This window comes from Rhopalosiphum maidis, chromosome 3, assembly GCF_003676215.2.
Source record: "Rhopalosiphum maidis isolate BTI-1 chromosome 3, ASM367621v3, whole genome shotgun sequence".
Classification (NCBI taxonomy): Eukaryota; Metazoa; Arthropoda; class Insecta; order Hemiptera; family Aphididae; genus Rhopalosiphum; species Rhopalosiphum maidis.
This window is the reverse complement of record NC_040879.1, coordinates 36,309,709-36,323,408: the sequence shown is the minus strand read 5'-3', so window position 1 is coordinate 36,323,408 and position 13,700 is coordinate 36,309,709. Positions and strand designations below refer to the sequence as shown.

Genomic DNA, 13,700 nt, shown 5'->3' with positions numbered 1-13,700 from the left:
AGAAAACCAATCTAAGACGAACAAAGAAATTAATTGTTTGACTTAGAAGTGGTTAGGTTAGGTTAGGTTTGTAAGTGTTAAAAATAGACCAATTATACAATCAAAAACACGTCAAATTGCTGAAAATGTCAAACAATGAATTTAAAGCATCGAATGGCTGGTTGTGAATTTTCAAAAATCGATAAAGCATTGTTTGGCATCAAATTTGAGGTTAATCAAAAAATATCGACGTAAAAAATATAATGATGAACGGTAGGAAAAATTAAAATCATTTATTGAAAATTATGAACCTAAAAATATTTATAATATTGATGACCGATGAGAGGGGTTTATTCTTTTACGCATTACCAAACTAAACACTGTCATCGAAAAGTGAAGAATATAAAGGCAGTAATAGCTTTCCAAAGAACGTTTAACGATATTTTTGTGTGTTAATATAGAAGGAGACTTTGAAAGACAAAATACGAGTATAATGTGATTAAACATAACATTATATTATTGCCTCAAACTCACCCTAAATGCCGAAAAGTATAATAGATAAATCCATCGCAATCATTACAAGACAATGTCATTGAGTATCTATGTATCTTTAAATATTTCTTAGACACAAAAACCGCTGTCCTGTTCCATGTTGGTTCAGTAACATTGATAAGTACATATTATAATGTAATATATAAAAGTATATTAATATATTATTATGGTAATTTATAATTATTTAGCTATATAAGTATCTCTAAGTAACTATAAATAAAAGAACAATTTACTGTTTTATACATCTGTGGATAATGTGTATGTCAGCTACTTATTAGCCATGCAACATGTCTGTTGGTCGCACTGGATGAAATGAAAATATTTGTACTATACTTTATTACTTTTATATTTTTCTTGGGAGTATTTTTTTGTAGTGGTCGGCGGGCACCACTTCGCCAGTATGGTCGATTAGTAGAGTTTTTAGTTAAAATTTACTTTTAGTGAATTTTTTCTGAAAGAATATAAGTATCTGATACAAAGATAAAATACTAAAATATATCCCTTTTTTTGATTATTTTCTTTGATTAACAAACTTACCTGTAATTTTTAAGTTGAAAAATGGTTATACTAATAAGTTGTACTAATACACAACTACTATAGATACAAAATAACAAGTAGGATTATACGGATTTCAAAACGTATAGTTTCTTATATGACGTCAGAAAAGGTTTTGATTTTGAAAAACGTACATTAATACATAATTATATACTCTAAAATTTGAGTTGACGATTACCATAATATCACAATTATTAATATAGATACCACAGTTTTTATTAGGTGCATACCTAGTTATTAGTATCCAATAAATACAAATTTAAAGATTTTGACATTAATTGAGATGTTTCGTGATGTTAATTATTACGTATATACGTATATCGTATATTAATGTTTTAATAAAAAAAATGTACTAGTTTTTTTTAACGTATTATATTATTATATATTTATATTACAAGTACATAACCTCGTGAGCATATGACTGATCAATAAATATAATAGTCAAAGAATATTTAACAAATATTTAATAATAAAATATATCTTTTATTTTTTCCTTAGATTTATTCTATTACATCGTATACACGTTGTTATACGCTTAATGAACACACAATTGTAAAGGTGATAACTTTTCATAATCAGGATTACTATTTATGTATGTTGCCAAATTGTTGTATCTTTTAATACGTGACTCTTTGTATCTTTTTAATTTCAACGTCAATATATTCAACTCGTTTTTCAATGAAGAACATATTATTAAATTTCTATCCCTGCTTTCTGCATCGTTGGATTCTAGTGACTTCGTCAAAGCTAATAACTTATTTTTTTTCTACAAGAAAAGTAAAACTATCTAATCATATAAAATAATATTTGAAAAATATTTTTAATTGATAGTAAATCATTTTAGTATACCATATCAAACAATTGTTTAAGTCGTATAAACTGATTTTTGGTACTTTGTCTAAAGTGTTGTATGATTTTGTCTCTTATACTTGAAACAATCGAATCTTTTACAGCAATTTTTTTTTTTTTATCTTTCTAAAAAAATAATATTGTTAATTCTACGCATATTATAGTTATAAACATAAAACTACTTTATCTTGGAGTAATTGTCTAACTCTATGATTTCGGTTCCAGTCCAATGAATTGATTTTTAACTTAAATTCTGATCGTTCTCGACTACGGGTTTCCAGCATTTGTATAACATTATTTTCTAATTTCGTAACGTTAATAATTGCTTTTTTTTCGGTTTCAATCATGTCTTGTAACATAATATACGCTTCATGAGTTTTCAAAATACCTATATATGGATAAACGATATCTTCAGTGACAGATTTAGGATTGAACTTTTCATTTTGTATTGAACTGTAAGTTGGCTTTTCAAATAGTCTACTCGATTGTGTGATCTGACCTTCTCCGTATTGATATTGGACATAAATACTATTATCTTCAAGACTAAAAGTTATTGTAGCAATATCTAGATCTTTATGTTTTGATTCATTTCTTAAATATTTTTCAACTATACACTGCAACATATTTCAACGACATATTACCTAAAGAATACTAAAAATATACCTACTATATGTAAGCTACACGTTGAAATACCCAGGTAAAGTATTGTAATAACGCAATAATAAAATAAATTAAAAAAATAAATAAAATAAAATTTAGTTAGATAAAAACTCTAAAATGACAAAAACAAGAGAACCAAGCCTTGAATAAATGTCGGATCTGTGGAACCTTTTTCCCTACACTTATAAGTGCTGGAGAATATAGTTACCTATCAGATGTAAATATTAAAAATTATTTAAATGTACGCTATTACCTTCCTCCTGATGGTCGGAGGGCTCTCGAGATCGTGATTCGAGAATATGATCAAATACACCGTTGTAATTAAGTGTAGAAAAGCAGATTTACACAAATTAACGCAAATAAAATGGTGCTCATGCACCTTACCTTATTCGCTGTTGAATTCGCTAACCTGTTGTTGTCTTAATAAAACTAGAATGTGTTAATCACACGGATCCAAATAAAGAACAACACTGAAGTATTTTGTTGAAGTGAAAATGGTCCAGTTGTCGCTCGCAGTCTCCGGTGTGGTGGGTGTATCTGGTGCTCGTGCACTCTTGAAGGGTATATTATTAAATTGTTTGGTGCTCATGCACTATTAAGAGATATTACTAATTCTAGCGGTGTCCCTGCACTCAGGAGAGAGACGTTACCCGAAAGGATGGTGCATCTGCACTGATGAGAGAAGACGACGTGGTCAAGCCTGCCAGTGTCACAGGCGACTCTATCAAATGCCTCTGCGTCTTTAGAGAAATCGGCTTTCTCCCCGACGACGGAGATGCTCATTGGGCCATCTCTTGTCTCTGGCGGCACACGAAATAGATCACACGTTTTGTGCTACATTGTCACAACTACGTGTGAGTTCCTACGTGACCAAACAATGTAAATCGTTTCCCTCATCAGTGATTAAGGGCGATTATTGGTTTTTATTGACGGTCATCTGCGTGCGACCACTTTACCGTTATTTATTTAATAAAATAATAAAATATACAATAAATTATGATGTGTGAGCATATCATTACAGTATTACAATATATAGGTATACGACTTAATTAAAATTGAGTGAAACGGCATAATTTACGTTTCTATTCGTGTATGTTCTACGAAATAATTTATGTAGTGTTACTTTTCTGTATAAAAATTATTATATTAAAAATAATCAATATTCACCTTAGGTTTTCTTTTATCGTTCATAATTTGGGAACCATTGTTTTTCGTTCTATAAAATATACACAGGTGCCAGAATAATAAATCCGATCTGCAAAAATTATGATTAAGTATTGAGTGGCATTTATTTTATAAGGCACATTTTAATAACATAATATTATATTATACATTATTGATACGTTAATACTTTTGAATAGTGTCAAGAATTGTATGCACTTGCATATTTCTATTGATTAATTAAAAAAATAACTAAGTAAGATACAATTCAAATCTGAGCTTAATTAGTTAAAGTGAGTGTAATTAGATTTTATACATTTGGTATATTTTTAATTATCATGCGTACATTAGTATATATTAAGAGGCCGCTACACCAGCATTTGTTTACTCTCTCTATCTCCCACATATAATATAGGAACAAAGATACTCCATATTTCCACTGATTACGACTCTCTGGTTCAGTTTAGGGCAATAGCACCAATTATATATTTTATAAAGAAGAGTATTTTTTTCTATGCATTGACCGGATAGATTTTTAATATTTACATTTTTATAAATATAAGTATGTTTTAATTTAAAATAATTTATTCGAAATTGTAAATATTAAAAATCTAGCTGGTAGATGAACAGGAAATACTCTTCTTTAAAAAATATATTATAGGTGCTTTTGCCCTAAACTGAACCAGAGAGTCGTAATCGTGGAAATACGGAGTATCTTTGTTCCTATATTATATGTGGGAGATAGACAGAGTAAACAAATGCTGGTGTAGTGGCCCCTTAATTGAAAAATAGCTACCGCTCTGCTGTGCATTAATATATTATATTACCTATAATTAAATTGTAATATATATTTTTTTTGATACAATTAATTTATTTTCAAGTAGGATTTACGACGGGTTGCATACTTCCATACGGCAAGGTTAAAAAAATCGAATATTTCAAACGCCATAACTATAGTTATAAAAATACCATACAAATTAGTGAAATATTTTGAAAAGACAATGCTAATCTCAACTACTGGAGAAAGTTCATGTTTCTACGACGATTTATTATACTCTTTGAATAACAACAAATATCTTAAATAGTTTTAGAATATATCGTTATTTTACACGATTTCATAAAAATTTTAATTTTATACGCTCCAAAAATTGTTTCTATATTGTCGCTGGAGTCTTTTTTACAGTTATTTGAAGGGAATCTTAAGGAGAACTTTGTATTAGGTTTTTTAACCTTAGAACAGGAATAAATCACAAAAATTTTATGAATTTTCTATTTCAAAATTCCTTGCAAATTTTTGCGATTTTGACATATTTTGTAAACATTTGAATTTTTTTTATCGGCATTTAAGTATTTACAATGGTTCATTTATGAGTTACAGCAAAATAAAAAAATCGATTTTATTAAAAACCTGGTTAACGTAAAAAGGCGCTGAAGTCAAATAATCAAATCACTATTATTACTCCAAAACGTGATAACAGACACAAAAATAAAAATAAAAAAAAATTTAAAAAAAAAACACATCGTTGTAAAATTAATGCATTCATTACTCCGTTCAGAATCTAAAAAAAAAGAATTATTAAATCAATATTATTACCTAACCAAGGATAAATTAAAATATAAAAATAACTTATTATTCAATTGAAATTATTAGAAATAAATTCAAAGAGGTAATTTGTGCAAAAAGCGTTGAAGGAAACAATAAATCATTGAAAAAAATAATTTATTTAAGCAATTATCAAATATATCTAACATTATTACTGAAGAACAGACTATGATGAATAATAAAATAATAAAAGACCTGCTATAAATCAGTAACTATAAGTATATGTCACATTTCTACAGGTGTAGAACGAAGTTTTTCTTATTTTGAAAATATACTTAGTGAAAACTGGCGTATATTTTCCTTTGAAAAAATTTTCTATTTACTACATATCTAATTATCTGTTTGTTTTCATAGATTATTTAAACGAATTAAACGAGTAAAACTCACCAACGATCAAATGTATGCTAGTCAATTGTCGCAATTATTTAGTGTAAATTAATTAATTAATTGAAAAATCTTTTAAATTAAACTTATCTTATAAAATTAATATTAAAATAAATAACTATTTTATATACTTGTAGATACAATTTAATTTTAAATTTCGAAAGAAGTGATGGATGCATTGAATTTACAATAGTTTATATTTTTATTTTATTTTTGTGTATGTATACGATAAGTAGTCTATAAAATGCTCAAATGTTCACTTTGATGGTTTTTAAGTTAGAAAATTGAATTTAATTTATACTTTGAAAGAACATTTCATTCCTAGTATTTTTTTTACGAAATTCTTACATACTCGTAAATACAATTTTTGACAAAATCGATTTTGGTTTTTTTATGTAACTCGAGAACGAATAACCGTAGATTTTTGAAATTTTCTCCAAATGTTATATTATCATTTTATATTTACAATAGCATTTTCAAAATATTTCGACTGATTTTGCGCTATTAAAAGGCATCAAACATTTTTGATTTTTAATTCTTTTTTTTATAAAAATCGATTAAAAATTATTCGCTGGATAGAAATACGTGAATATAAGATCTCACCTGACATAAGTTTTTCTCATATCTGTAAAAAAATATTAAAAATACATAGGTACAATTTTTTAATAACTTTATAAGTAATTGATGTTTCAATTGTATCAAAATTCGTCAATATCGCAAAAAATTGCAAACTATTTTGTACCTAGTTAAAAACTCATAAAAACTTTTCATCTTGTATTTAAGTTTTTAAAATGTGATACAAGTTAGATTTCTCATAGGTAGCTCATACTGAAATAATTAAATCATATTTATAAAGAAAATTATATTTATAGACATTTTAAGTTTTAAGTTAAACGAAATTACTTACTTAAAGATAAATAACGGAGTTAATTATTTTGTTATAGTTTTAAAAAATATTCTTTGCAACTTAAAACTTTTCCGTATATTATATTATTATGCACTTTTAATTTTACTATACGCAATGGTATTTTTGATTTATTTAATAATATTATCTATTTATACCATGAATCTATTTTTATTGTTTACGGTATTTACAGAGAGATGTTTTTAAATTTTAAGTTATATAAGTTGATATAATATGGTAATAATGTATATTATTATTATACTTGAATACTAATAATATGATAAATGCAATATTTTCAGAATAAATTATATCAACTCACCGTAATATTAAAAGTAAAATAATTTACTTAAGCAGCTATTATGTGTATAAAAAAACATATGAAATAAAGTTTGTGAATTAGGGTTTCAGGCCGTCCCCGGTTAAAATAATTTTACCTATCCACTGATATATTCATTCAATATTTCAAATTTAATACACCCAAATCGTAACCTAATGTACAGCACCACTTTCCTATCATTTTTTTTTTTGCATATTTGAATATTTCAATGATAATAAGTGCATAAATGCATGCATACAATTTCGTACATTTTAAGCCCATATCATTCCAGGTTCTATTTAAGAAATATTGATTTGATCTTACATTTTCTCAAGCTGTAAGCTTAAATTATTATAACTATATCTATATTATTTGATTTAGCTACGCGCACTTTTCACTCAAATAACACTTTCATTATTTCGGTGCAGAAGTGCTATATATTATATGCTATAGAAAGCTATAAAATCATTTAATTCGATGTAGGAAATATGAGAGCGACAAATTTTTAAGCTAATTAGTGGTATGATATCAAAATCTATTAACGTTTTTTAAAATATTGTTTTACATAATCCAGTCTGAATAAAACAAAAATTGTTAAAAAAAAATTATATTTTTATAATTTTAAAATATAACTTTACTTTATAAATTGTTTACATTTTTGAATGACGACATATATTTTTAATTTCAAAATGTGATCAGAATATTTTTCAGAGTATTTCGATACATAAAACTTGAAATTTGGGTGAGTAGTATGTATGAGTTTATGAGTTATAATTTTATAACTTATACATTTTTAAAGTTTAGATGAACGGAGTAGTAGCCAAACATTTTGCTGGATATCCCCATACAACTCCAGTCACCCATACTTAAACTCTTATAACTCAAGAACAATTCGTCCGAATTTCTCTTTTAATATACCAAAATACTCCGAAAATTATTTTTGCTTAAAAATATTAAAAATCATTCAAAAAGTAATAATTTAAAAGAATATTATAAAATATTTCCAAAAACGTTAATAAATTTTGAAATAATAAGTGATAAAAGAATCATATTCTAGCTTTTGTTGGTAGATGTCATATCTGAACAATTAATTATTCGCATTATAAGAACTTAAACAGTCCAATCAAAAATATGTAACTTATAGCATACTGCATCCTTATGGCATTACAAGGTGAATACAATATCAATTTTTGAAATAAACTCGGAATACTCTAATAAGAATTAAATCTATACAATTTACTATTTATAGTAATAATTATAGAACATACAAACCTATCGTTATACGTTATAATGAAACTGTCTTGATTAATTTTAATTTCAGCGATTGAATCAAGTCTCAAATTATAAAATGTGAACAAACGTGTGGTCTCTATATTGTTACAATCGCCATAAAACTTATGTTCTGTAAAAATATACGTAACACATTTTGAATAACCAACTTATTTTTTTTTTTTAATATTTTTAAGACTGTACTTTTTAAATAGTCATCCCGGCCGGGTTTAAAATATTCTATAGTTTCAGTTCCTTCGACGGCATATTTTGTGTCAATACAGATCAATTTGTCTACTCTATTTTTGTATTTTTCCTGAATAAATGTTTTATTTAAATATTGTGGTTCGATATAAAATGTTGTTCTTTCAATCAATCCATCAGGCATAACGTAATCAGCATAAAACTCTTTAATTGCATTCATATATAGCACGGTTTTGGAACCGTTCGGATACAGCATATAATATTCTATATACAATTTACGTTGTAACGTAAGAAAACATTTTAGTTTTTTTTAAAACAAAACACATACTATTTATAGGAACTTCTATAACAGTAACCCACGAATTGGGCATCTCAAGATTTTTGAAATTTCCTTTTTGTGCACTTCGAAGTTTATCTGACAAAAAACTTTCCCAATACTTTGTATTTGTTAAAGTAAAGTTATATTGCTTTATAAAATACAAAAAAAAATTAAGTTAAAAAAAATTTATAAAATGTAATTATCAGTAATACACACCGCACAACCTCCTTCCAAGGATTGTAAATTAACCCAATAATTATTATGATTCCAAACCACTTCTATTCCAATGTAATTTTCATCAAAAATTTCTTTTCGTTCACCTGTACTAGGTTCTATGAAATATGGAACTTCAAGTATATATTTATCGTCTTCAGTTTCCAATGGCATGACCACGACCCATGCATGTACTCGTTTACCAAATAGCGGATCGGAAAAATTATCAAATTCTATCTGAAATTTGTGATTATTTAGTAAATACAACGAAAATAGCTTACACATTTTTCATAAATAACATTAGAGTTTATACAATTGTACCTCTTTTGTTTCATCATTTACTACATTCTTATTTTTTTCTTCTTCCATTAAAAAGTTAACATAATCATTACACAAATCAATCATAGGTTCTATAGCATAAGGATCATCTATAACATTTTCTTCACTCTCAGAATCTAATACTTGTTCATCCTTTAATCATTAATTCACTAACATCATTAATATCGATATAAATTAATTTCGAATAAATATTGTGAATACATACGATTGGTTCTTTTGGAAGATCTATTTTGATTTTTTTTAGATCATTATTACATACAATATCTGTAGCATATCCGTATACAACAAAAGCATTGTACCCACAACCAATTAAAAATGATACTAATAATATTGCCAATTCAAAACTATTAGCAGTTTGTGTTTTTAATGTCGTTGCAGGAGATATAATCTTGCTGGGCTAAAAATGTATGAGCTTAATTATTCTGGTGAATGTACTTTTGTGCCCTAACTCTTGTTATTTCTCCATTTAAACAGTTAATGTATTATATTCAAGACTATGAAATAATATTATTATGTATTAACATTATTTACGCAAATCAGAAAATTATAATTTTAGAATTCTAACGATAAATTTTTTATTTTATTATAGGTATTAAGTGCAGCATTTAAGACGTTTCACGTTAATACATTTCACGTAAGAATAATTATTTAAATTTTACAATAGTATATACTATACCAAAGATAGAGGATCGTTTAACTTGATATATTTTATGTGTTTAGCCACAAATTGGCTGTAACTGGTCAATTCAATCAAATCAGAGTAGACTAATCGAGATGGTTTGATTGTAGTACAAACACATTTCTAAAAACATATTGTATTATGTTATTAAATGTAATCAAGTTATAAGTATGATTGTAATTTCTATTTAAATACATATGTTGTATAAAATATAACAAATTTATTTAGTATAGGTATTAAATAGGTTAAATGTATAAATATATTTCGCTTGATTTGTAATCAAATTAAGATATATTTAATTTTACATATTTTCTCGTTAATACATATTTTACATATTTAATAATAATTCGATATTTTATTTTTAATTCCAGAAAAAAACTTAAAATTCTAGGAATACATTATCAAGCCTTAAGTGTTAAAACTAACATTTTATAAATATTTAACAAGAAAATAATTTACATAGTTTCGTAATTCTAATGAATTTCGTTAAAATTAAGACTTTACACACTTGTAAAAAATTATGACTATATATGTGTTCAATATTTGTTAACTACCTTGATAACAACTTTTAAAGAATCATGTTTTAGATTTCATAATTTTGTTCATAAATCTAAAAAATCTAAAAAAAGCAAAAATTGTAAATGTCTATATATTCTATTAAAAGAGTTAAGGAGTTTTCATTTTTTTGAAATGGATGTTTTGGATAGATATTTATAAAAAATTGAAATCTTAACTGGCATTCAATTTTAAACAACAATACAAGAATCAAATCAATTTTGTTAAAAATTATTATTTTTCTTTAATTCAATTTTTGTTATTCCTTTGTTAAACACTACCTACTGTAATTTTTTTTACTTATGACCTACAAAATATAACTACTAACTAAATCCAAGTTGCTACCAGTAACCACCCTGAAAGTTAAAAATTAAAACTGTTTCACAGCTCTAAAAGATATAAGTGATAACAGCAAAAATAAAAATATAAAACACACACATAATTGTAAAAATCAATTCTAAAATAATAATCATAGTCATAAAGACATTCATATTTTATAATTATGGACATTTCTAAATCCTAATTAAAACTATCTTTTTAATTTCAGGTATTTTACAGAAACTTTATCTTACTTGAACTCCGCATTCGTTTGTTGGTATTAAAACCAACGGTCGTCTATTTGGATATTTTACTTTAAACTGTTCAATAAAATTTTCAGCGCAAAAAAGTATTAGCTTTTCAATATTTGAAGTTTTTGTATATGATTCTGGAAAGATTTCTGGTAAACTTTCGCTATAAAACATTGTTTAAATAATAATAAAATTGTTTTCATGTGCCTATGACATTTCAAACAGCCGCATATACATTTAATTAAAAATGACCTTTTTCTATTCGCTATGAATACAACAGATTTTAATTCAACGCCGATAGATATAGATAAACCTATTTTTTGTCTATTTCTACCCAACTACATTAAAAGAAGAAATTATAAGTAAAAAGAAAATACTATAGCTATCCCATTTTATCAATATCATGAAAATGAAATTTAAATGTAATAATATGTAGGTATATTGAAATACCAATAATTAGTTACTTCTAACAACTTTAATTAGATTAATAGAGATAATTTTTTTTCAATTAGAAAGTTAAAGATATTCGTTTATTTTAAATTTATATTTCATATTTATTGAACATCTAACCATTTAATCTAAGCATCCCAGAATTATTTATTTTTAATACAGGACGAAAAATGTGATTTAAAATACTCATAACTTATATAAGCAAAAACAATGGGGACAAGGGGTAAAAGGGTAAAAGTATGATTCCTCAAAATATATTATGAAATCACATTTAACAACTTATTTATACTTACTAGATAGTTTTGTGTCTGAAAATTCTAAAGTAAAATTGATGTGTTAATATAAAAATATATATATATATGTGATATTTTTCATATGACGGCTTAGTAAAATTTAATTTTGACCTCAATGTAAAATTTTTTTCCTATACTTGTTAAATATATTTAAATAAACGAAAAACTATATTTATTATTAAACTATATTTTATATAAATAAAACAAAAACAAATATTAGACATTAGGTAACTTTCCTTATGATCATTAATAAAAAAAAAAGTTTTAATATTCTGTAATACTGACTATTTAAAATATATTACAGTTTTTTAAACAAATAGAAAGTTGATATTTTCTCAACATTTACTTGAAAATACAATTTTAAAATTCTCTATATTTTGCAAATAAGATATTTTCAATTACAATTTATAAATAAAAAAAAGGTAAGGGAACAAACGGTATGGATGAATTGAAATTTGAAACAAAAGTGTTGCTTAGGAACTTTTTGTGGAGACCAGGATACTTGTTTTAAATACTGGACAATCCAATAAAAAACGGGAAGTATGGGATCCCTAGTTTTGACGGGTCACTCGAAGACTGTACACACCAAATCTGTTGAAATATTTTACCTCAATGCTTTGTAAGTCCTTATAAGTATATTGTCAGATGTTGAACTAACTTAATATCATCGACATATTCGTTCAATTTTTCTTTTTCTATTTCTACTTCTTCTTCCGCTTCTCCTTCTCCTCCTTCTCCTTCTCCCCCTTCTTCTTCTTCTATTTTATTATCTTTGATTAACAACGTACAATCAATATTGTAACTAGAATCGGAACTGGTGTACGAATCATCGTCATTAGTAGTATTCAAATAATCGTCTTCGATTTCTTCAACCAGAGAATGTGAATTCAAATCTTCCCATAACCACTTTAGTGAATTGAAACTCATTTAAGGTGGAACTAAAATAATTTTTAACAAGAAACAAGATACGAAATATGTACGTAACTAAAAAAAATAATTGAATAATAATCAATAATGTTTGATCAACAACGTTAGTTACCAATTAGTATAATTTATTTTCTTGAATATCTTAACTCATGCCCAAATAAACAATACAATACAATAATAATGAAAATAATTATTTATACTTAATTAATAATTTAGATACCTAACGGCTAACTTAATATTAGTCTAAATATTTAAAAAATAAGAATATGTACCTATCTAGCAATACCATAATAACAAAAAGTTTCAAGTCTTTACGATTAATATATTTTTAAATTAAAACATAGTACTTAACTAAAATAGTTAGAGAAAATATAGTTATTTCTTGTTTAAGTATCCAATTTTGTCAAATGGATAACTTAAAATATCTATGAAAAATATCATACTTATGTTTTGGAATCTTTGACCTGATGTGAGCAAATGATTCATGCTGCAACTATACACTGGCTTATATATTATCATCTACACATTTCCGATAGTCTGGTATTTAGTAATTGCAGTATAATAGTCGTATAGAATAATGCAGATTATATTTGACATGGGCCCTTTTGCATTTGCGTGTCCTTCATCACTTGTTTTCCTAATAACTTCGAAGCATTATCAAAAACGTCTAGACCAGTGTTTCTCAGACTTTGTATTATGGCGACATACTATTAAAATTTTTTATACTTTGTGACACACAATAAAAAAAAAATAACAATAATACCTATTATTTTGTTGTAAATACAGTGTCAACAAGGTTCGTGCATTTAATATTAGTACTTTCCGCAACACGTTTGGACTTACCCGGCGACACACCGGTTGAGAAACACTGGTCGAGACATTGGTTTATACAATTTTTTATACATCCCTAAAAATAATAA

At 25.9% G+C, this 13,700-nt stretch overlaps 1 protein-coding gene across 1 annotated transcript; it reads right to left on the bottom strand.

Moving 5' to 3' along the window:
- Positions 1-1,621: 1,621 nt before the first annotated feature.
- Positions 1,622-12,780, bottom strand: LOC113558025 (dynein regulatory complex subunit 7-like). The gene is made up of 13 exons (XM_026963554.1): positions 12,512-12,780; positions 11,114-11,273; positions 9,984-10,109; positions 9,513-9,704; positions 9,290-9,439; positions 8,972-9,205; positions 8,765-8,903; positions 8,437-8,700; positions 8,236-8,365; positions 3,763-3,850; positions 2,118-2,549; positions 1,936-2,061; positions 1,622-1,852 (listed from the first exon to the last, which is right to left on the bottom strand). Exons 1-13 carry the CDS (start codon positions 12,778-12,780, stop codon positions 1,622-1,624), a joined length of 2,541 nt encoding a protein of 846 aa, XP_026819355.1.
- Between the last annotated feature and the right edge of the window lie 920 nt (positions 12,781-13,700).